This window comes from Eublepharis macularius, chromosome 2 (assembly GCF_028583425.1).
Source record: "Eublepharis macularius isolate TG4126 chromosome 2, MPM_Emac_v1.0, whole genome shotgun sequence".
In the NCBI taxonomy this organism is placed as follows: domain Eukaryota; kingdom Metazoa; phylum Chordata; class Lepidosauria; order Squamata; family Eublepharidae; genus Eublepharis; species Eublepharis macularius.
The window spans coordinates 24,493,340-24,517,105 of record NC_072791.1 but is presented as its reverse complement, the minus strand read 5'-3'; the positions used below and the strand labels follow the sequence as shown (position 1 = coordinate 24,517,105).

Below are 23,766 nucleotides of genomic sequence, written 5' to 3'. Positions count from 1 at the left end.
GGCAGCTGGATTCCACTGGCAGTATTATGGGCTGCAACTTTTTTAATGCTTCTGAAGAATTTGTGGACACAGGCCTGGTTGTAGGCAAGAAATGTAAAGCGCCTGTCATATTTTTTTTGACACACTGAACTTGCAATTAACACCAAGCTCGAATAGTTAGGGGTGAAAGGTTGCCGTTCCTCCCAGCAGGTCTTGAGTTGTATACTGCCTTTCAATGAGAACTGGGTGGATTTATATGAATGTATAAGCCATGTGATGCACTAGCACCTCTGTTCAGTGTGGCATGAGGTGAGGCAGTCTAGCTTAGCTACACTGTGTGTCTCAGGCTGTGTGTGCCATTCATGTGGTTAGTTTCAGGCTCTATGAGAATCTTCTGAACGGCTGCATCCTTCAGGTCTTTTGTACAATGTAATCTGCTACTGGGCATGGGAGAAATCACCCCTCCCACCTAATCTAAATACTGCAGGGGCCCCACTAAACCAAGTAAGTTATTTACACGTGTCTTTCTTTGGTGCAAGTAGGGGGGTTGACTATCTCCCAGTCAGCAAACCTTAGACCCCCAAAGCACGTTTATTCCCATTTATGGACTTAGCTAAGTTTTTCTTGGCTTTTTGTTTTTCTCTGCTAATCGGCATCACTTGTATATATTTGAAAACTGTGCATGGATTATGCTGAGTAAATGATGAATATATGCCCTTCTGTACAGCTAACTGCATATGGTGATGGTTCGTTTTATGTGAAAAGGGGTGTCTTGTACTTGTTAAATGAAATACAGTGGCTTTTCTCTAAAGGAAACGGTGTGGTGGGGTAGGGAACCACAGAACTGTACAGTTGACTCCATTCCCTCTATCAGGGTTGTTGTGTTGGTGGTATGTTGTTCTCTGAAGAATTGTCCCTCTAAAACAATCTGGTTCTCCCCACCCCCAAGTTTTAAGTGTTCTCTATAGAATTCTGTCCATGTTAAAACTTTGAAGCAGTTATTCTGCTGTTCCTCCAAGGAATTTGGGGCAGTGTACACCATTCTCCCCTCCATTTTTTCCTCCCAACCCTGTGAGAGGCATGCTAGGCTGAGGTGAGCAACTGGCTGAAGTCCCAAGTGCTTTCCTTGACCTGACAGGCAACTGCTGGCAGAGGTTATATGGGATAATCAAAGCATTCCCAAGACCCAGAGATGTCCTAAGAACTGGGCTATATAGATAGCAAAGGATTGTGAGGTGGCTTGTTCCTACTTTGAATGGCAGGTCAATAGAGCTGCAATGAGACAACTGTTAAGGTGTTGGTCGAGATGACTGGGAAACCCAGATTCAAGTCTATACCACGAAACTGACCGGGAGACCCTTGGCTCAATAATTTTCTCAGCCTAGTCTGCCTCTGAGGGGTGTCGGGAGAATAAAATGGAGAGAAGTGTGGCTCCTTGGAAGAAGGGCGGGCATTAAAATACAGTAAAGACTCCTCCGTGCAAAAAACTGACAGCAAGGTTATTATTGAATGTGTCACTAATGCTATTGTGTTGCCTTAGGGGCTGCATAGCTCTTTTCTGTTGTAGTAGGTCTGTTTTGGTTTCATATTCAGCATCTGGAACCGGACAGCATGGAGCACTGTAGCCTTGGGGGGGAATTGATCAGCCATTCACACAGAAGACAGAACCACCCTCTTTTCTATGAGTAGGCACCTGTGTTTAGTGTCTTTGTTTCCAAGGGCTCCCTTTTCTAGGGGGGAGAGAATCCCTGACAGCATTCTGCCATGTTTATTTCATCAAAAATGTCTTGTTAGTCCTATGGGTAAAGGAGAACAAGCTAGTCATACTATAGCTGCAGGTGCTACGAAGGAATTCCATGACGTTCAAGCACCAGTCATGAATGATATCCAGGATGATTTTTTTGTAAAAAATTTATTTGTTCCAGTTTTATGTACAATAGTTACAGAATACTGTACAAAAGGGGAAATGGTCATTGCTCTTGAATTGTTGTGCATAAACAGCTTAGGTAAGTTTCACATTCAATTTGAATGTCCCTGCAAGTAGGCACCAAAATATCCAAGATACCTCCAAGGTACAGGACAGACCAGTTTTACAGGTTTCTCTAGCATAACATTTGGAAAAAAATGCTGTTGGCTACACAGATTTTCTATTGAATAAAGACTAACCAGTCATATTGCACCTGTCCCAATAAAATAAAAGCGTTAATGTGCCCCCCACAGCCATCAGTTTGTAGTAAATGCCTTTATAGCAGTCAGGCTTTGTTTTTCGACACACACAGTATCCCTCGCTAGGTGGCTTTACCACCTATCTTCCTAAACTGTAACGCTTGAGAGCATTGGTCAGTCTTGAACTGGTGGCTTGGGAGTTACAAATGTGTTTTAGGGTGGCAAAAGATGCCGCACATCAGAATTGGTATCCCCACCAAGCTTTTGGCTTACTCTGTACGAGAGCAGCAGAAAGAGGAAAATACAAAGGAAAAAAAAAACCACGGTAAAAAATGAAATCAAGTCACACTCTGCAGGGTGGCATCAAAATAGGGTCCAAAATCTAAAAAGCAGAGGGCTTCTTAAATAAGCCGTCGTATGGTTTCATACAGAGGACCAAGGGCCATGCAGCATTCATGTAGCAGTTTGTCTATTTGCTCCCCATTACTAAAGTCCAATGGAGAACCAAATTTTAAAATGGTTCAAATCTGCTGAGGAACCATGGTTTCTCATAAACCATTGTTTCACCTGAAATCACCTGCTTGGCTCACTGTGGGATCAGGCCACAAAGCAATGGTTCACTGAAGAAGCATTTCATTTTTCAGTAGCACAATGGAATGAGCAAGCAGAAAAAAGTTGCGTATTTCCAGAATAAGCTGTGGTTCGACTATGGATAGGATCCAGCGAGCTATAGTCTGTTGGTGGAAAACAGGTGTCTTTGTCCACTCAAAAGGGCTATTCTGAGAATCGCAGGACTTGCATGTACAAATGTAATGTGGGATGGGGGCTGTGCGTGAAAGGAAATCAGGTGAAAAAACTGGCTGGATCCAAACCTTGTTTTCCATATATTGTTGAAGGCTTTCACGGCCGAAGGCTTCCATATATCCCTTCGGACTCTTATTGCAGGCTCGCTTCAGAACCCTCTGAAGGGCCAGAGGACCCATTTCAGGAAACTGCAGCAGGGGAGGTAAGAATGTTCAGTTCCTTTCTCCAAGCTCTGTTTTGGATCCAAGCCAACGAGAGGAGATTTAGACTCGTTTTTTGTATTTCTTCTCCAATAAAGCTACATCACTGGCTCACTCTCTCAGTCAACAGCAGTCTGAAAGTAATCAGGACGCAGAACCAACTACTTTCTCAGAACAATGCTTCAAGATGAACCCATCCAAATGCAACCGCATCCCTTTATTCTCTTCCCTACAGAATAATCCATTGCTTTTCTACCACCCTCCCACTTGAAGAAAAGTTACCCCCTCCCATTTCCTCCAAGAGCTTTTACAGTAACAGGCTTCTGGCTAGAGAGCTTTAGCCTTCCACTTCCAGAGGTAGTTATGGCAAGGTTTGCCAGAGGAACTATGGGATTTACTGCATCCTAAGTAATTTTAAAATGCAATTCCGTACAATGCACTGCAAAATTATAAACACGAAAGCAAAGGGCATCCATCTTTCTTTGCCTGGGTTGGCTTTTGAAATATCTGCAGGTAGAGTTCAGATTCTATTTTTCCGCACACATTAAACAGACTTTTTTTTTAAAAAGCAGTAATATGAAAATGTGTGCATAGCAGAGAAACTTGCAATGTCATCCTTCTAAAACTGCTGAAGTCAAATGGGCTTAGAAGGGTGCAAACTCAGGGATGGCACTGGATGCCACTGATCCACTGCGTCAGGATGCTACTTACAGAGAGCTTATCAGAACTGTTTCGTCAAGCAGAGAACGGTCATGGGGCTTGCCAGCAGCTGTAGCATCCAGGAAAATGGTGGACTGAATCGCTTTACACCATTTACGCATCTTAGAGCAATGATTGTTCCCTTTGAGAACTGAAAGTTGTGGTATTCTCCAGTGGAAGAACACCTGCTGAACGCTGGTACAAACTACACAGACGGTGCAATCCTACTCCAGACCGGAGTAACTCTTCTTAGGATTGCACTGTGAGTTTTGTTGTGGGAAAGAGACAGATATTGTTTGGTTTCTTAGGGAAGTAGCAGCAGCTATAACAGTGCACCAAACACTGGTGCATATTTGGGAATTGTTTTTTAAAGTCCTTTTACTGCCTGGATTTTTGTAACGTAAAGTAATAAGCTGCTTATCTAAAGGAGGTGAAATCCTAACTAATGTTACAAGAATGCTTTGTACAGATGGAAACTTAGTTTCTATTTTGATTTTTTTTTCTTTAAAAAAAATCCATTAATATACCAAATAGACGCATTAGACTTCCCATTAAGAACCTAAAAGCTTGAAGGTTGCTGGATGGCCGGGCCTGCCTCACATCCACTTAGATCTCCTCTGAGCTGACTATCTTCTGACCTCATATACATAAGGAACACAGTAACAGTAGCAAACGTCGCAGCATTAACAGGGAAGGCGCGGAGAAGTGTGGATGTAAGACCCCTGGTGAATACTCTCCAACCTTCATTGTAGTAGCTTTTTTTAATACAGTCCAGAATGCCCTTGTATTGCACCACCCCACCGATCCCATCAGCCTGCAGGCGAGACTTGATTACGTCCACGGGGTACGTCGACAGCCAGGAAACGATTCCAGACATGCCTCCTGCCAACAGCAACTTGGGTATAATGTAACTGTCCTCCGCCTCGCAACCAAGGTATCTGGTTAGGTAGTCATATGTCAGGAAGTAAAACCCAAAACTGGGGGTCTCTCTGAGGAATGTGGAAACCATGCCCTTGTTGATACCCCTCAAGCCTTCCTTTCGATAGATCTTCACCAAGCAGTCCAGGGAATTTTTGTAGTTCTTAGACTTCAGTCTGTATTCACCGGTTCCCTGCAGCTGCATGCGGGTCTTAGCCAGTTCCATGGGGCAGCAGATCACGCACTGAATGGCACCTGCAGCCGACCCTGCGAGGAACTGATTTAACGGTGTGTCATTCCCCAGAGCACGGATTGTGTTTCCTTGAACGCCAAACACAAGGGCGTTGATGAAGGTAAGTCCCATCATAGGTGACCCAATCCCTTTGTAAAGTCCAAGAGCCTAAGGAAGAAAAGTTTCAAAAGTGACGTATTAAGAACTACATTAACAGCATTAAGTTAGATCTAAAGTTCCTGTAATCTTCCTTTTCCACTACAAATATAAGGCTGGGTCCTATGACTTCCTTCCACCCAATCTTCCTTCGACAAAGAAAGACTTTTTCAGAGGAAGCCTTTCTTTGAGACAATTCTCCTTTGGAGGAATTTCTTCTCACTTTAAAGACGATGCAGCAGAAGAGAGTCACAGTGAAGGGGAAGGAAGTCATGCGATTCCACCCCCACATCTTTTCACATTGCAAGAAAAATCCAGGAATTTCCACCCCTTTATATTGTACTGCACTTCCCCTAACTTCTAGCTTATTAATGTTTTATCTATGGAAAGAACATTGAAAGGTTTGGCGAGGTGCTGGAAAATCAGCAATGGCTGGCCAACACACACAAGAACTGCCAAGATTGTGTGATTTTATACATTGCTGCCTTTCCCCACAGGTGCATCCCCCACCTAAAACTTTTCTGTGGCTCTTCTTTTCCCTCATGAATTATGGAATTCCAAATGCAAAAGGACAGCATGTGAGAATATTTTCCCAGAATGCAAAGCGGCCACGTCTTCAGAGCGCTCGCCTCTGATGGGGCAGGATAACACAGACTGCTGTGCTCTGTTGGAAATAATTGCTCTAATTTCACTACAGCCTCAGTTTACAGTCGAGGCAAAGAGGAAAATACTTTTGTGCCCAGAGCTCCAAGATAGTAATGCAAAGCAGTGCCATGACAGGTTTTATTTTCCCAAATTAAGAGATCTCTAGTACTCTACCAAATTAGGACCTGCGGGCCTCCCCAAATAGAAAAATTGAAAATTACATTTTGAATGGTAGAGATTATTTCAAATATGATTGGTGTGCTGTAATGGTAAGAGTGTCAGACAAAGATATGGAAGACCCAGGTTATAATATTATGACAACAACAGAGCGTTTGTATACTACTCTTCTAGGCAAATGAGTGCCCACTCAGAGCAGTGAACACAGTCAGTGATATTATTATCCTCACAATACAGCGGCGGAGCTGGGGCTGAGAGGAGTGGCTTACCCAAGGCCATCTGCAGAGCTCATGGCAGGAGTGGGATTCGAACTTGCAGAGAGCTGACCCGCAACCCAACCACTTAACCACTACACCACAGTCTGCCATGGAAACCTGATGGGTGATCTTGGGCCAGTCTCTCATTCTCTCAGCCTCATCACCCACACCGAGTTATTGTGACTTTAAAATGAAGGATGGGAGGGGAACGATCTATGCCACCCTATCCTCCTGGGAGAAGAAAGGGTGCAGTAAAAATGAATTAAATAAATTCATCTATAAGGACAGCTCGGAACAAGCACATAGGAGGCTCGTTGCTCAGGAAGGAGTGTGACACGTTCAAAGCTGACAAAGGTTCAAAACTCCTATTTTCCTGCAATCTTCTCCCCAAAGGGAAGAACTCTGTGCAGCAATGCAAAAGTTCTGCAAACAACAAGGGTTTTACTGCTCTTTTATGTTTTGAAATATGTACTGACAGCTGCCTTAAGCCATGGTGGGATATAAATGTTTCATTATATAAGTATTTCCTGTACTATAACCATGTTGTGTAGTGGTCAAAGTGTTGGACCACTGTGTTCAGACCTGGGTTCAGATCCTCACTCAACTATGAAGCTGAGTTGCTGACCTTGGGCCAGTCACTCTCTCCCTCTCTGAGGGCCAAACTACAAATGATGAATGACACAGGTTGGACACTTGTCAGCTTCCCTCAAGTTTTGATGGGAAACGTAGGCAGCTTGGTGTAATGTTGAACAAGTGACAGTTGAAAAGTCCATTGGACAGCAGTCGGAGAGCCAAGCTGCAAGACCAGGATGCCTACAATTCCCATCAAAACTTGAGGGAAGCTGACAAGTGTCCAACCTGCATCATTCGTCACTTGTAGCTTGGCCCTCAGTCTAACCGACCTCGCGAGACTGTTAGGAGAACAAAACGGACTAAGGTCCAATTATGCATGAACTCCTCAAAGTATTGAAGGACAGGTCATTCCTTCAATACTCTCCCCTACTTCATGGTTATCAACCAAATGAACCAATTTACCCAAGGGTGGCTGTTTAGCGCATGGCTACTACTTGAGAACATGTCCGTGTATAAATGCAGCCATGCAGATTGTCAGAAGGGTGTGGCCACGCAGTCCAATGATTGTTAACAATGGTCTCTCGACATGGTTACATTTTTTAAAAAATTATTTACTTAAGATGTTTTCTAGTCTGCTTTTCTCTAATTAAAGACTCAAGGCAACTAACAATGAAACTTGAAGATAAACCCACAGTTGCAACAGTTTTTTAAAAAAAAGAGATAAACCACTTCCAATATCCAGAACCGTATCTAACTGCTAGCTGCAAGACATTAAACAATTTAGCCTTCAGTTGGCTGCCTTATAGTTGAATTTGGGGGAATGTGGGAGTCAGTGGTGATTTTATTATGCACTCTGTGGTTAAGTTAGAAAGGAGCATCCATGTGCTTACTGGCTACAGCAGACACTACAGCAGAGACAAGCTGAATAATAATAATAACATACAATTTATATGCTGCCCTTAAGGACAAATTTACACCCACAGAGTGGTTTACAACCTCACGACAATCACCTTGTGAGGTAAGTGGGGTTGAGAGAGCTCTGAGAAGCTGTGACTGACCCACGGTCACCGAGCTGGCTTCGAGTGGAGGAGTGGGGAATCAAACCCAGTTCTCCAGATTAGAGTCCTGCTGCTCTTAACCACTACACCAAACTGACTCTCCACTTCCACTTCTGGAGTAAGTGGAAGAGTCTCTCTTCTGACTGAGGTCAGGATGATATATACAGGGCATATTTCTGTCCACACTGCTGTGCCTATAGATTGTGCAAGATGAAGTAGCAGAATTTTGTATTGTGCAAGACAAAGTGGGGTTTTTTGTTCAATGCTCCATTCCGTTTTTTTTTCTTCAAAACTCCCTGCATTTAGTAAGCTAGCACATTCCAAAGACGGCTAGCTATGCTAAACATCTTGCTCTGATGTATTAAGTACACAAAGGAGGGGAGGGGGTAAAGGAGGGAGAGATCTTCAAAACTAATCCTCTACAAATGAAAAAAGTACAGAGTTCTGGATGAAGTAGCCGAATGGGTCTCATCATTAATCTCACAGTGACAACAGAGGACGACTTAGTTCTGGAATGTGAAACCTGCTAAACTGAACTCACTGTTGCCCTCGATACAGTATTAAAATGGTAAAGTCCACTGGAATACTCCATTTAGTCAGAAATTCACAAGAGCCCCTTCTTGCATTTAACGGCAGTAAGATTCCTTCCTGTGCTCCTTGGGAAACATGAGAAGCGCCCGGGACGGCCTGTGGCTTAGAGCTCAGGGCACGTGGTTTGCGTGCAGAAGTTCCCTGATCCAAGCCCTGGCATCTCTCGGTATCTCCAGCAGCAGGTGTTAGAGAAATAACATTTTCTGTCCAAGACTCCAGGAGCAGCACTGGCAGTCAGAGCAGACAATACGGGGCTATGTGGGACCAACGGTCTGACTCTGTACAAAGCCGCATGATGACCAAGTAAGCGGGGGGGGGGGGGGGTGTCTGTGGCTGTGTGACAAATTGTGCGTTTTGCGGGGTGTCAAGTCCCACCATTGGCGTCTCCAGTTAAAGCTTTGAAAGCCACTGGAAACACCTCCCTCTGCCCAAGGTGGGCCGGAGGACAGGCTGATACTGGTGTAAGAAGGAGCCATAGCATGGACTTCTTCCCATAACTTTCAGAAAACAGCTTAGCCTTGCCTTCCCTTGTGCCTGAGGTAGACCAGTAGCTGCCAGAGAGTAGGGAGAGATCCAGCCTAGGATGAGAGAGACTAACTACAGACAGAGCTAAACTACAAGAGACAAATTGCACGAGGAAGCTCATGGGAAGGGAGTCGTAACGTTAGCTGGGAAGCTGAGTTTTAAAAGACAGATTGGAAGGCTGTTAATTTCCCCTCTCTACAGAGCTGCAAAGATCGCTCCTCAGAGGGCTTGTTTATTTCCTCTTTGCCTCCTAGAAGCGGAGGTGAAGCTGAAAGAGTCTTCGGGAGGCAAAGAGGAAATTCCCAGCTAGCGACTCCCTTCACAGGCGCATCCTCGTGTAATTCGTCTCTTGTAGTTTAGCTCTCAGTCTTGATCTCCTCCGTGGGGCGGGGGTGGTGGTGGTGCTGGGACTCACTTTATCCACATCATCCACATCATGTGAGATTTGTGGTGCCTTTGTACAGTATGTTTTTTTCATGTGGTTTTCTTACTGTAAGCTGCCTCGGGATCCTGCTTTGCAGGAGACAAGTGGAGAAATGAATAAACTGTGAATTTGATAAGACACCTGGGAGGTAAAGACGATGCAACGGCTCTCCTAATGCGCTCCCCGACCCTTGGTGTGAAATGCAGCCCAGCTAACCACCTCCTCCTCCGAACCCAAAGCAAAACAACGTATGTACATCCCCCTTCACAAGTTACTCACCGATTCTTGCTTTACGATAGACTGAAAGCAATGAAAAGTCCCACGGTAAAGAGGCTTCTCGATATTTTGAACCTGGAGGCGCACCTATAAAACGTAGCAAAAACTTATTGACATGGCAGAAGTAGCCGGCAGTGTGCTAGTAGTACCTTTGTCTGGGTACACATACCATTGCTATGTGCACACAGACACACTATTGCAGCGCCACGAAAGGCAATTCAAGAAAAGTATCTGGTGTGGGGGAAACTGTTTCACTGGAGGCCGACATTTGCACGAAGCTGGGGGAGGGGGTTTGCTCTGGACTAGGAATTCTTTTATTAGCGAATTTCTATGCCATTGTTCCAGAGACCTGTGGCGAGTCTTCTTTTGATCTTTTCCTCCCTCGAATAAAGCGTTTTAAAAATAGGCACGAAAACACCTGCAGTTCCTGCAGCAAATTTAATTTCTTCTCTGTCGCCAGACGTAGTCTGCGATCTACTGTACGGTCAGATGCTTATAGACCACTTTTCTCCCCAAAGAGGAGTCAAAGCTGCTTGCAATACCTTTCTCCTGCCTCCATTTTATCCTCACAACAACTCTGTGAGGTAGGTTAGACTATGAGCACAACCACAAGTGACAAAAGGCACAGATTGGACACTTGTCAGCTTCCCTCAAGTTTTGATGGGAAATGTAGGCATCCTGGTCTCGCAGCTTCGCTCTCTGACTGCTGTCCAATGGACTTTTCAACTGTCACTTGTCCAACATTCTGCCAAGCTGCCTACATTTCCCATCAAAACTTGAGGGAAGCAGACAAGTGTCCAATCTGTGCCTTTTGTCACTTGTGGTTCTGCTCTAAGAAACACTGACATACCCAAGATCACTCAGCGGCATACTATGACTGCCATGTTCAGAATCAGAACAGCCTCCTATCGGTTTGCCTGTCAGAAGCAGCTATTGCCTCTAGGCAAGTAAAATTCACAATTACCATTTTCATTTTAAGCAACTAACAGTGCAATCCTAGACAGTTACGCACACTTCTAAGCCCACTATTTCTGTTTAGGGTTGCACTATAAATAGCCTGTACCTTTAAAAAAATCCTATGTATTCCAGCATTCTACATAATAAACTGCAGGATCAACGTCAGTAAATCCCATTTTGAGAAAGCAGTATGACAGGGAACGGAAAGAGACGGGTTTTTAACCTGTAATACCTGCTATCGGTTTAACTTGTTTGGCAGTGTCGCAAGCATGAAAAACAACTCTAGCTTGGAATCTTAAGATCACCTCTGAGGTAATAGTTGGTTAAACTTTTGCCCCGCTGCAGTCTCCCATTGAGCTATGCTAGATCACTTCCTTCTGTATCTACCAAGCCAAGCTGAACTGGAAGAAAGGAATCTCTGGCACCTCAGATACCGAACATTTCAATTAAAAATACACGGAGAGTGAACCAAGCAAAAGGCAATACCTTAAATGCATTTATGTTGACATTTGCACACATGTGGGAAAAAATATTTAACAGGCTTCCCATTTAAGGAGCGGCGGAAACATTTTCACAATGCAAAAAAAAGGTTTTGTCCCATGACACATAAACTTTATACGCCAAGGGGAATAAATACGCATGGTACAGAAGGAATTGCAAAACAAAGACAGGTTTTTAAAAATTGCTCGTATTTAAAACAAACCTTGCACCCTCCCTCCCTCCACTTCAGGGAACTAGAAACATTATTAAAAACTAAAATTTAAAAAAAAGGAGAAGAAAGAGGGGGAAGAAAGAAAAGGGGGAATACACTGTTAAGAAGTTTCCTGGTATTTTGTTGTTGTTGTTTATAAAATTTGAACTCATCATACATGTTGGAATAAATTAAGACCGAGAGAAACAGAATGTTCACCTGGTCTATACTTACTAGGTACTCTCCCGTGATGAGGCTTATCTGTCATCTACAACAAAGTAACACTTTTGCTGTTAATGAAGACAGCCCCTGGCTCAGAAAGTAAAGGCAGTTAAGCAACAAAGCAATTGTACACATTACATCAACAAACTGGGGGTGGGTGGGAGGGAGCTGCCACTCGGAAGAGCTGGTTCAGAGTCAGTTCGACATCTTTTTTCATGGTTACATGCCCCTCCAGCCCCCACAGTCCCCGAAACCTTGCCTGATGTGAGAAACTACTAAAAACGTTTCCGTGGAGGAAAACATTAAGCTTTGCTTTGAATCAAAAGTTTTGTAAAGAAGGAAAATTATCTTTAGAAAGTTTGCATTTTTAAAATAGGTAAATTCATAGGACCAGCAGGTGAAGGGTATCAATAATGTACAAGGCGTTAACCCCATAATGCCACACTAGTTCCCAGCAGTCCAACAGTTAGGTGGAAAAGTTAGCATAATGCTGCAATCCTTGGTATGTTTTCTGGGGAACAAGAAGCTTGTTCCCCAGAACACATGCTCATGCATCAGATCAGGGTGCAAAAACAATACAGGAGCAAGCTCAGCATTTCACATAACCAAAATACAGGTCTCACGTTATTAAGAAATGCAAACCTGCATTGCAAATAAGCTCGATGAGGCTTGCTTTCAAGAAAATGCATTTCTGCTCAAGATGACAGGCTATGTTTCTACCTGGTTAGATAAGCTCCATTAAGTTGGGGGTGGGTTACGATAGCAAAATTAGTCTCTTATTATGGCTCTCTTTTTTTTCAAGCACATGTTTAGGGAGAATCGTAGCATGTAGAGTTTTGTTTTTCTACTGGCAGATGGTAATATTCAAAGGGTCGGCAATGGAATTTAGCTGAAATCGGTTTGCAACCAAAAAAGGGTTTACAGAAAAAGTGTCTGGGAAAACATAGCTGCAAGCCAACGCCCTTCACATTTCATCCACAAAATGCATGTACTATTAGATTCTTTATAGTTGCTAAGCATTATTGGTTTTGCAAAAAAAAAAATCATCAGACTGCTTCCCCACAACTAAGCCAAATCTTTGGATTTAAGTCCATTCATTCTCTATGCAGTATTCTTAGGAAAGTAGCCTTAATTCTATGCACATCCAAGTCAGAAGTAAGACCCAGAGTTCAACAGAGGTTACTTCCAAGTCAGTGCACAAAGAACCGCACCCAAGTCAGCTTAAATCCAGGTGTTTCAGCAGTACAATATAATACAGCCCTATAGCTCACAAAACCCTGATACAATCTGGGCCAAAAGCCAAACATGAAACAATAAAATACTAAGGCACTCGATCGCCAGCACGTTAACAACATAGCCAATAGTCTCTTTTTTAAAAAGAAAGGGGGAAATGACGTTTAGAAACATGCAGCTTCTTGCCTTGAGTAGAGAGAAAGCATGTTAAAGATTGTTTATCATGCAACTAACAGGTACGGGGGCCATATAAATCACAAATTAGTCGTGCCAAAGAAAAACAGGAGGAGGGGAATTGCACTAAGGTAGCAATAAAGCCCAAATGAACAGGAGTGCAGTTATTACAGATTAGTGTTGAAGAGCTGCCATCCTAGCTAGCAGATGTAGGAATTTTTATGACGTGCTGTTGGATTCCTGGTTAAAGCGTGGCCGAAGACCCACCACTAAGATCACCTTTAAGTACATGTTTCTCCTGAACTACGTGACCTAGAACGTTCACAGTTCTTCAACAGTAAAGCTTATTTGATAGTTTGCCACAAGATGTTCCAGTAATTTAATAAGGCTGTAAATCTTATTTGAGGTCTCTGTACCAGGATTTAGCCTATGAGGATGTTAAATTTAAAAAGCCTGAAATGTCTAGATATTTTTAATTCTGTTACCAGTGCCCTTTCCAGCCTAAATGCTAAAGTAGTGTATGAAAAATCAACCCACCTTAACGGTGTCGAATGGATGTCCCACCATCACACCAGCAGCACCTGAAAATAAAGCGGAAGGGAAGGGGGATATTACTACTTTTTAGGGATCATATAGTCAGCTGTCCAGAATACAGAAATCACACACTTCCTGCTCGCAGGAACAGAGACAAAATAGCTCAGCCACTGACAGTGAACAGCACATGGAATATCTAGCAAAACAGATCCAAGAATGAGGTCTGGAAGGACTTTATTAAAGAGCCACCCTGCTAGAATCGACTCAGCTCCCAGTGTTCTTGCTACCAGCAGGAAACACAGCACACAGGTCTAGAGATGGGCACGAACCAAAATTAAGCACGAACCAGGCTGGTTCGTGGTTCGCGAACCACGGTTTGTCAGATCCCATTTCTGATGAACCGCCACGAACTTTTAGGCTGGTTCGTTTGGTTAGTTTTTTGGTTCATGACTGAAGACAGCCTGGCACCAATCAATCAGTTTCCTAGGCAACAGGGAATGGACTTCCTGCAGACCTTTTGCTGACCTGGAAGTGCCATTTTTCTGGCCTGGAGGTGACGTTTTCATGAACCACATGAACCAGTTCACGAACCAGGGGCAGGTTCGTGAAAGTTTGTGGTTCGTGAAATTTGATGAACCATGAACCGCATGGTTTGGTTTTTTTCTGGTTTGTGCACATCTCTACACAGGTATGTCTCCATTCAATGTTTTCCTAGAGACAGTGTTGCCAAGCAAGGCCTAAGGAGAGAGGCCATGGCTCAGTGCTGGAGCATCAGCTTCACATGCAGAAGGTCCCAAGTTCAATCCCCAACACCTCCAGTTAAAAAGATCAGAGGTGGGATCCAACCAGTTTTTCTTCTGATGAAAAAGTGAAGAGGGATCTTTACTGATCACCCCAAAATGCTAGGACGGGGACCGTGCAATTTGCATGTAGAAAAGCAATGTGGGGTGGAGACTATATTCAAGAAAGGAATTGGGTGAGACTTCTGGCAACATGCACCAGAAATGCAGAACTTACACAATTGTAACAAGCCTTTGGTATGGGGGACGCAGAGAATGAATATTCACAGGTCCTGCAAATTAACTGTATGATGCAAACTCCTGCATTCAGGTGAGACCGTCCGTCCGTCCCCACACACAAAGTTCTTAAATTTTGGCCTCACTGCACATTGAAACAGTCAGTTTTGAACAAAGGCAAGCCACACAGTACACTCAAACTGGAAGGCAGCTGTCACCCCTCAGTCACACGAGCTCAGCACTAAAGCGGAAGACAGTTTTCTTCTCTAGACAGATTATGCTAAGCAACTGGCATTACCAGCAAGCATCCTCATTGGAAGCAATGCCAAAAAAACTGTATTTTAGAAGCTGGACAGGCATTTCATGGGTGGGGGATAAAGCAAAGCTCCCCCCAAGGGTACATTTTATTTTGATTTTTTTTTAAGTCTTCAGGAAGAGGGCAGGGCTGAAATCAAGACATTACAAATACCATGTCCTGAAGGTCCTGGAGATCAATTGGAGATACAATTACGTGCCATGCTAATCTTATTAAGAACTATTGGCAAGGTATTAATCACACATAAGTGGTTTAGACACTACAGACTTGGAAGTACAGCCTGTTCCACACTAACTCTCCACGCGGAGGAAGGGAGGGAAGTACATACAAGCTGGCCAAAAGGAAGGAGTCCAGCTTTATCAAAAAAAGGCATCTCAGAGTCAGAGCTGCATTGTTTTATGAAAATCTAAACATGGAAGGGGGGGTGTACCTTTGCTTTTCCATCCTTCTCTCCCTTCCAGGTTTGAGACTTCAAAGAGCAAAGCCAACCCTGGAGGGGGGAGGGCACATTTATTAAGGGAGGCCAAAGCTTGGGAGGATCAGAATGCGGCTACCCAGTTCTAGGGTTTATGGATCAGGAATAACCAGCAGTTTAGCATTCTGCGGCAACAATTAGCAGCATGGATTTATTGGAGGGGGGGGGCGGGATGTCAACTGCATCACTCAGATTGGAAAAGCTAAAAGGCAATTCAAAAGTAGTTAGAAAATACCTTAAGCGAACCCAAAACCTTCGCAGAGCAGACGTCCAACATTACCTTCCTACCAAAGGCAACGATGGGTGTTCTAGGCGTTAGGTTCTTGGATTGGGAATTACTCCCCACCCCCGCACAAAGGGAATTGCTGCTCCTGAAGCTCATCCTTTCTGGCCCCAAACTTGCAGGCAGAAGTCGGCCTGCAAGTGCACGGATGTATTTATTCGGTGGCAAGGAAACGGCACCCTGACCTGGATGGTCCCAGCTAGCCCAATCGGATCAGATCTGGGAAGCCAAGTGGGGTCAACCTTGATCAGTACTTGGACGGGAGCCCACCAGGAAAGTCCAGGGTCGTCACGCACAGACTAGGCGCACATTACACACACACACACACACACACACACGGGAAAGGCACTTTGCACATGCCCAGAGAAGCAATCCCGGATTAAGGGCCCTTGCTAATGTATTATTCTTCCCGGAGCAGAGCCACGTCGCCGACCGCGAAGTCTCGGACCAGCCAGGCTGGGAATTTCTCACTGAAATCTGCGGCTGTCGGAGGAAGAGGCAGGTCCGCGTTCTTTTCGCTCTTGCGCAAGGCGCCACGCATTGTTGGACCCGGGAGGGGGGAAGTCCCCCTGCGGCGGTTCCGGACGGCAAGCAAGACGCCCGATGCCTGGGCGCTGACTCACCAAGCGAGGCCGGTGCTTGGAAGGCGGCGGCGCGGGCAGGGACAATGGCGCCCTGGGGCCGCCGGGACAATGGGGGCCGCCGCGTCTCTCGCGTCGGCGGAAGCGGGCAGGCTCGCCAAACGAGGCCGGGGCCGGCCCAGCGCGGCCCCCGAGCCGCTCCCCGCTTCTGCAGCCAGTAAGCCTGGGGCGAGCCAGGCGCCGCAGCCTTCCCTTCCGCAGCGCATCCTCGCTGCACTGCGCCAAGCCACGCGGCCTCTCCTCCAGCGCAGCCGCCGGGGCGGCCGCCTCGCCTCGCCTCGCCTCTCCTGCGCCGCGGAACGCCGGCCGCCTCTTACCTCCCACGCAGCCTGCTAGGAAATCCAGCGCCATCGCGGTCTCCCGAGGCGAAGCCTTTGCAGGGCGTCCCGGCCGGGCTGTTCTGCTGCCCCCGCGCGATTCGGCTCCCCTGGGCCGCGGACGGGGTTGGCTGGCGAGCGGGCGGCGGCTTCCTTCGCTGCCTCCCCGCTCGGCTGCTGCTTGCCGGCCACTCCGGTGCGCCTTCCCGAGCCCGGCGCGCCCTCGGCTGCCAACCCCGCTCGGCTGCTTTCTATTTCTGACGCCAGAGAGAGGCGGCGGGCGGGGGGAGGCGCGCTTATGGGGCCGCGGCGGCCTCCAATGGGCGACGGCTGGCGGGCCAACACCCCTCCAGCGAGGCCCGCCGCCCGGGACGCTCATTGGCTGCCCGGCTGGGGCGGCTGCCGGGCCCGGGGAGGCAGTGGCGGAGAGCCTCGCCGAGGAGGAAGGGGGAGCGGAGCGAGGCGGCTCCAGCGCCGCCTGCTTCCCCGACGGAGAGCACAAGCCGGGGCTTTGTGCGCCGCTGCGGCTCGGCTGCTCTCACCGCGGGAGGCGCGCCGATATGCCGAGGAAGGGACGCCTCCCTTGAGCTGCTCGCCGGCCTGGGAGTTTACCGGGGCTGACTGATGCCGGCCTAACTGGATCGACTCGGCGTTGCGTTTTCCCTGCCGCGCTCGGGTTTGCCGACGGTGTCTCGGTCGTTTTTAAAGGCTGGCGACGTTGGACGTTTATTTGTTTGACGTCTGGACCGTGTTTCGTGCGCGAGGCGGTTTGCAGCATACCACAGCCACTACCTAAAAGGAAATAGTCTAAAATGCAATAAACAATGCAATATTAAAAAAGCGTAAATGCAAACATATAAATCCATGATGCAATATAATAACAGCACAAACATTTGTGACTTTGTAAGTCGCAAAGAACGGTGCCGTCACTATGTCATGCTCATGGCCGTTGTCCATAATAGATCAGTCAAGTGCAGTCAAGCAGATATCAATATCAGATACCGAAGAAGATCCCTGCTGTTTCAGACCAGCGGTCTAGGGAGTCCGGCATCCACTTAACGCGGTCACCCACCAGGCGCCGAGGAAACCGAGACCCTCTCCTGACACTGCCTCCTGGTACCCCGAGGTTACTTCCTTAAGCCAGGAAGGTTCCCTTGAGCCATCGTTTTTAGTAGGAATGAACTATCAATCTGCCCAATTCCAGAACTGCCTACTGTCAGGGTAGCCTTCTGTACACTGACCATCCAAAACACACCTTCTTGACTGACTGGTGCAATTTTCTGATAGCCAGGGTCCTCCCCGCTCCCTTCTTCTTGTTACACTTTCCGTCATGAACATACAACTGCCAGTAGCTCAGGAAACAATGCCCCCAAACATGTGCAGAGAGTTTTGGCTGCAACAGCAGTTACTTCATCTGCTTGCATATTAACAACTGTAGTATTTAGCTACAAAATCTGTCTTTGCTGCTGCAGCTGACGTGCCCTTTAAACTCAAGCAAATCCTCATAAGGGCAGCTATCCTTGTTTGTTCATCCCCAGAAACAGATACATTATTCCCAAATGTGGAAGCCATCTGATAAAGCTGGGGCATGCTCTAGTGTGAGACTGAGGGGTTATCTGCAAGCTGTAATCTTGCTTCTGTCACAACCTTGCCAGGTAGCCATAAGCGAACCTTTCTTCAGGCTTTCTCTTGTGTTGTCATTCCTATATGCACTAACAATGATGATTATATGGGGCTTAAAAATTACTAGGAACTGTATAAATTATTAAAAATAAATGAGACACAGGAGGAAAGGGTTAGGGTTAGGAAGGCCAGTCAAGAAGAGTTGGGGTGAATAGAAATGTTTTCAGGAGGGGGTCAGGCATAATAATAGAAGGAAAGAGTCAGCTGTAGTACATTATAGTATTTATTTGTATATATATTTATACCCTGCTTTTATGCCAAATGGAGACAGCTTACAACATTCTTCCATTTTCTATTTTGTCTTTACAACAATGACCTTGAGAGGTAGGTTAGGCTGAGAGAGGGTAAAAAGACAAAGGTGACCCAGTGAGCTTCTAGGGGCAAGGATTTGACCCTGGGCATTGCTGAGCTGACTTGTGATAAGAAAGCAGGGATTATATTTGGAGCATTTTCAAAAGGCTCCATAATGAGATCACTTTTCCCATTTTGGCACATAAAGCAAGGATATAAGTGTAATCAATAATCAGGTAGCTGAGTTGGTCCAGAGCAAAAGGCATGTTTTACTTCTTTTTAGAGGTCAACTAACAAAATGATTGTATTATTTTTGTATTGAGTAGTACCTATAAGGCTAACAAGTCAGCAGAGAAACTCCTGAATTGCAACTGTTTTTTGAAAAAAATTTTATTAGGTGAGTACAAATTTACAAACATTATTTCAATTATAAAACCTAGATATCAATTTTCCTCCCCTCTTTTCTGGTGACTTCCAACAGCTTTCCAACCCATATCTTAATCTATAACTTATTTTTCTATTCTCTCTATATATAATTAACTCTTATTACATTAATAAACTAAATAATTTCCATTAAACTCAAATCTATTTAAAATTTAAACTGTACAATAATTAAAACTTTTCTTTAAATGGTAAAGATTACTGTCCCCACTAAATTCCCCTAATAACTTTCAAGTTGCCACAACTTCCCCTTCACGTCCCACTTTTTTCCCAAATACTCCTTCATTCTACCCCAATCCTTAAAAAATTCTTCAGCATTCTGGTCTCTCAGCCTTCTTGTCATTTTGTCCATTTCCGCCATGTACAGCAACTTCTGTATCCAATCTCCAATAGATGGTATTTCTTGCACTTTCCATTTCTGCGCATATAGTATTCTTGCCGCTGTTGTCATATAAAATAACAATGTTCTGTGTCGTGTAGGAACATCTTCCTTATTTAAGTTCAGTAGCAGGAGTTCTGGGTTCTTTGTTATTGAAGTCTGCAAAATCTCATTTATCATTTCTAAAATATCTCCCCAGTACTGCCTAGCTACCTCACAAGTCCACCACATATGATACAGTGATCCTTCATGACTTTTACATTTCCAACATTTATCAGACATTTTAGCATTTCCATAAGCTATTTTTTTTGGCATCAAATACCACCTATATATCATCTTGAAAACATTTTCTGAATTGCAACTGTTAACGAAGCTCAAGACAATGCATCCACCTGGACTGAATCGAGATATTGTCTCACTACGAATGCTAATTTCTCCACACCCACCACCCCTCCGTATACCCCACCCTATCCAGTCATGCCTGCCATTGTCTTTCACCAGCTATTATCATTCGGCTTCAGCAATCACTCCACTCTCCAAGATATAAAGACAGAAGGACTCACATTCTAGCTGTATCTGAAGAAGTGAGCTGTGGCTTACAAAAGCTCATACCCTACCACAAATTTTGTTAGTCTTATAGGTGCTACTGGACTCTTGCTCTTTCTACTGCTACAGACAGACTAACATGGCTACCCATCTCGATCTATTATTTGTGTTGGTTCTAATACATGGCTTTTGGTTTTTGATATATGAAGTGTGCACTCCATGTAGCTAAATGAGAGGTGCCAATTTGGCTGCAGCTACATTGTATGCTGTATGCAATACAGTGTGTTGAATGTGTTGATTAATCCTGACCTTTGAGTTTTCAAGCCCTTTAAATAATCTGCTATGATTAGGAAAAGGGGAAGAGGGAGGCTTGGATGCAAAGATTTTCGTGAGGTCTAAAAACAATACTAAATTGGTGAAAGTATTCACAGATAAAGGGTTAGATCCAGACCAAAATTTCCAGTGGCGGAATGGACCATTCCTGCCTTTGGTCTCCCACAGCAGGTCACTGATCTCTCTGGAATGCTGCTCTTGAAGGATACGAGGACTGGAGGAATGACATGAGGGGGATACGCAATGTGAAGGGGGACTCAGAGGACGCAGGTAATTTAGAATGGATCTAACACATATATTTACAAATCAGTGGTAGGCAGGCACTTTTGTAGAACTTTTTAGGGGGAAGGAGAGAATGCCTTTTCTGAGGCATGATATATATACAGGTGTCATCTTAAAACAAAGAATAGTTTTGTCCGGAACTTGTTTTATCCGTATGAAAACTTATGCAGATTTCATTTATTGATCAGTTGACAGTTTTCTCCCACCTCAGGGCACATTTTACTCTATGAGAGTAGTGCCTCGGCCCACTCAAATTGTGCACGCTTCCTGGCTGCTCCCTTAGGGTCGCTTTCCTAAGCCTTTCTCTCCATACACGCTTATCGGATCCAAAGCACTTTCCCTTGAGGTTTGCCCGAAGCCTCTTGCTCTCCTGGCTGAGAATTCTGGCGTTTGAAGCTCTCGCTCTGCGGATTTCCCTGCTCTCCAGATAGGTAATTATCACCTTGCAATCCCTCAAATCTAGTCCACCTTCACCACTGCTTTTCCTAGGTCTCTTGTGTGTTTGTGTGCAATCTTGTGTGTGTGTGTGTGTGTGTGTGTATGCATTTGCCCTTCGAATAAAACAATTATCCTTTAATTAAGAACACTGGCTTCGTGTGTGTGTATCCTTGGGAAAGGACTCGGTAAATTATTGGTGAGAAAGATCCTGTAGTTACCGGCCTCTTACAAAGCTGTCTTCCTTGCTTGCTAATTCCCCCACTCTATTTACTCACAAGGAGACCATTCCAGGTAACAGTTATGCTTCCCATGAATATGAATCTTATGAAAGAAGAAGCAACTAGCATTTCCTTCGGACGGGATAATGTGACTTACTGTGCATCTTGTGGTTTGATGACACGTTTTGTAAGAAATCAGAATCATTTTCCAAGAAGGAACTCCACCCTCTGAGCTTGTTCTCACAAAACCTTAATTATACGAAGTTTATCTGGCCTTGTCTCAGTTCGGCTTGTTGACTGCTTTGTTTTGTGTTCCTGATTCAGAATGTATCCCCACAAGGCACTTAAGGGTGTGTTCACATTTACCTTTTTGTTCTGTGATTGCATCTCCATCTATTCCTTCATTTATTGATGCCATTTATAGACCACCTTTCTCACTGAGAGTGAAGGTGGATTAACATAACGTAAGTCAATCAATAGGATGAGGAGACATCTAACTGACAATGTGATAGGACTACGATAACAGAAACCTGAAACAAGGCATAAGTATTAAACATGGCATGTTATATAATGCAAGAAACAGTATTACGTAAGTAGAAATATCATGCAATGAGAACAAGATAAACATGTAAAGCAACAGGCAATACATATTAGTAGTACAGTCTGCAGTTTTGTTCCCACTACTGAAACATGTTCCTGAATCATTCTGTTGTAATACAGTCCTGTTTCTTTTATAAAAATGCCTGAACAGTTCTGTTTTACATAGTTTGTGGTATTCCTGTGATGTGTGTGTACATCCCCATGAATACACACGTATCCAATGGCTTGGGGCCAGGGTACTTGAAGGACCTCCCCCTGCATATTGTCCCACCAGCCAGTTAAGATGTGCTTCACAAGCTCTGCTCAGAGGTGAGGCGGACAGAAACAGGACTTTTTCAGTAGTGGCCCCTCGTTTATGAAATGCCCCTCTCCTTGAAGTTTGCCTGGTGCCTGTGCTACTCTCTTTTAGCCACTAGGTCAAAATGTTTCTGTTCACCCAGACTTTTAACAAAGGGAGACTTTTACCACCGTATTAGTATGCTTTTAGTCTGAAAATGTTAGTTTAAGCTACTCAGTGCTCTATGTTTTATGCTGTCACTGGGTCTGTAATATTGGGTTTTAATTCATAACTTTTAATGTGTTGTTTTTTTTATTATACTTTACATTGTAAACCGCTTTAGGCAGGTTCCCTAACGAATCACAGAAATAGATGCAGATGCAATCAATCAAAGAGAAATATGCTTCCATCCATCACAGAAGCAGATGCGAGTCATCCTAAAGGGATGGGTGGCTAATTGCATCGATAGCTATTGACGGGATGTGACTTGTGTATGTCTTTCCATTCGAGGTTCCTACGAAGCCTGACATTTGAATCCAGTATTACTAGCTATCTGTGCTTTATTGGAGTCCAGTTTTGCTAGCTATCTGTGCTTTACAGTGCCTAAAACATAGGGGCGTGATATTTTGGTCATACACCTGGATGCCTGGTAAAGTTCTTCTAAAACCCTGGTACTCACTCCGTGGCTTGCAGACAGCCACATTCGTAATTACTTCCAACCCAAAGGGCTACATTTTTATTCCTAGTGTGAACCTGCACCACAGGAAGGCTCTCAGCTTGCCTATTTCTCTGGTGATGGCTGTTGCAAGGAGGGAACCGATGGCCTGCTATAAGCCCCACGGCCCACTATAATTGGGGCAGGTGCCACATTGGGGAACAGTGCTCAGAAGAGCCATAGGTGGCATGTCAAAGAGCCACCTACGGCTCCTGAGCCACGGAGTGAGTATCAATGCTCTCAGACCAATCAGTGACTGCAGTGCATTTGATGCTTTGGCTAGTTTTGCCAAGACCAACCATTTCACAATCACGAGTCATCTTCCATGTGATTTCTTTTTTTCTTAAGCAAGCACAAAGCCTAGAAAACTGTACTAAGACATCTGAAATATGTCTTTATTGGCTTCCTTGTTTTGGAATGTAGTCAGATCTTGTTTCTTCACACAACCAGTACATAGGCAGGGAACTGCAAACAATTAAATCCTTTTCTTCAGGTATCTATTGTCTAGCACTATGTGACATCATTTTGACAGCACTGGAGGAAGCAGTTCAAAAGCATAGCATATTTTTGAATCCTTGCCAATATGTTTAGCATTCTCAGATCTGCCAGTAATCTTTTCTATAGATCTTAGCTTTCACACAGAGCTTTTGGCTTCAGTAGCTAGGAAGGCATTTCCTCCCCTGCAATACTTTAAAACGACATCCTCATTTGGAAATTTTTCTTTTCCAAATGGAAAATGTTCATATTGTATGATCTGATGAGAAATAATCTTTTTCGGCATGAAGATGGACAATTTTTGCACAGTCACAAGTCCTCGGGTTCTGTAATTTCATCACAATGAATTCAACAGAACTTACACGCAAGCCTCTCCCTACCTGTCTTCAAGACCTTGATATTGACTGTACTAGGGCTTTTTTTCTGGGAAAAGAGGTGGTGGAACTCAGTGGGTTGCCCTCGGAGAAAATGGTCACATGGCTGGTGTCCCCGCCCCCTGATCTCCAGATAGAGGGGAGTTTAGATTGCC

At 44.7% G+C, this 23,766-nt stretch overlaps 1 protein-coding gene across 2 annotated transcripts; it reads right to left on the bottom strand.

The window, feature by feature from the left end:
- Positions 1 to 1,872: 1,872 nt before the first annotated feature.
- On the bottom strand, positions 1,873 to 16,814 carry SLC25A29 (solute carrier family 25 member 29). 2 transcript variants are annotated; one of them, XM_054970634.1, is made up of 5 exons: positions 16,540 to 16,567; positions 13,495 to 13,538; positions 11,563 to 11,596; positions 9,684 to 9,767; positions 1,873 to 5,166 (listed from the first exon to the last, which is right to left on the bottom strand). In XM_054970634.1, the coding sequence occupies exon 5, from the start codon at positions 5,131 to 5,133 to the stop codon at positions 4,408 to 4,410; it is 726 nt and encodes a 241-aa protein (XP_054826609.1). In that variant the 5' UTR covers positions 5,134 to 5,166; positions 9,684 to 9,767; positions 11,563 to 11,596; positions 13,495 to 13,538; positions 16,540 to 16,567; the 3' UTR covers positions 1,873 to 4,407. The 2 variants fall into 2 exon arrangements, with proteins under 2 accessions (XP_054826609.1, XP_054826608.1); XM_054970633.1 differs by lacking the exon at positions 11,563 to 11,596 and having other exon boundaries at positions 16,540 to 16,814.
- Positions 16,815 to 23,766: the final 6,952 nt, after the last annotated feature.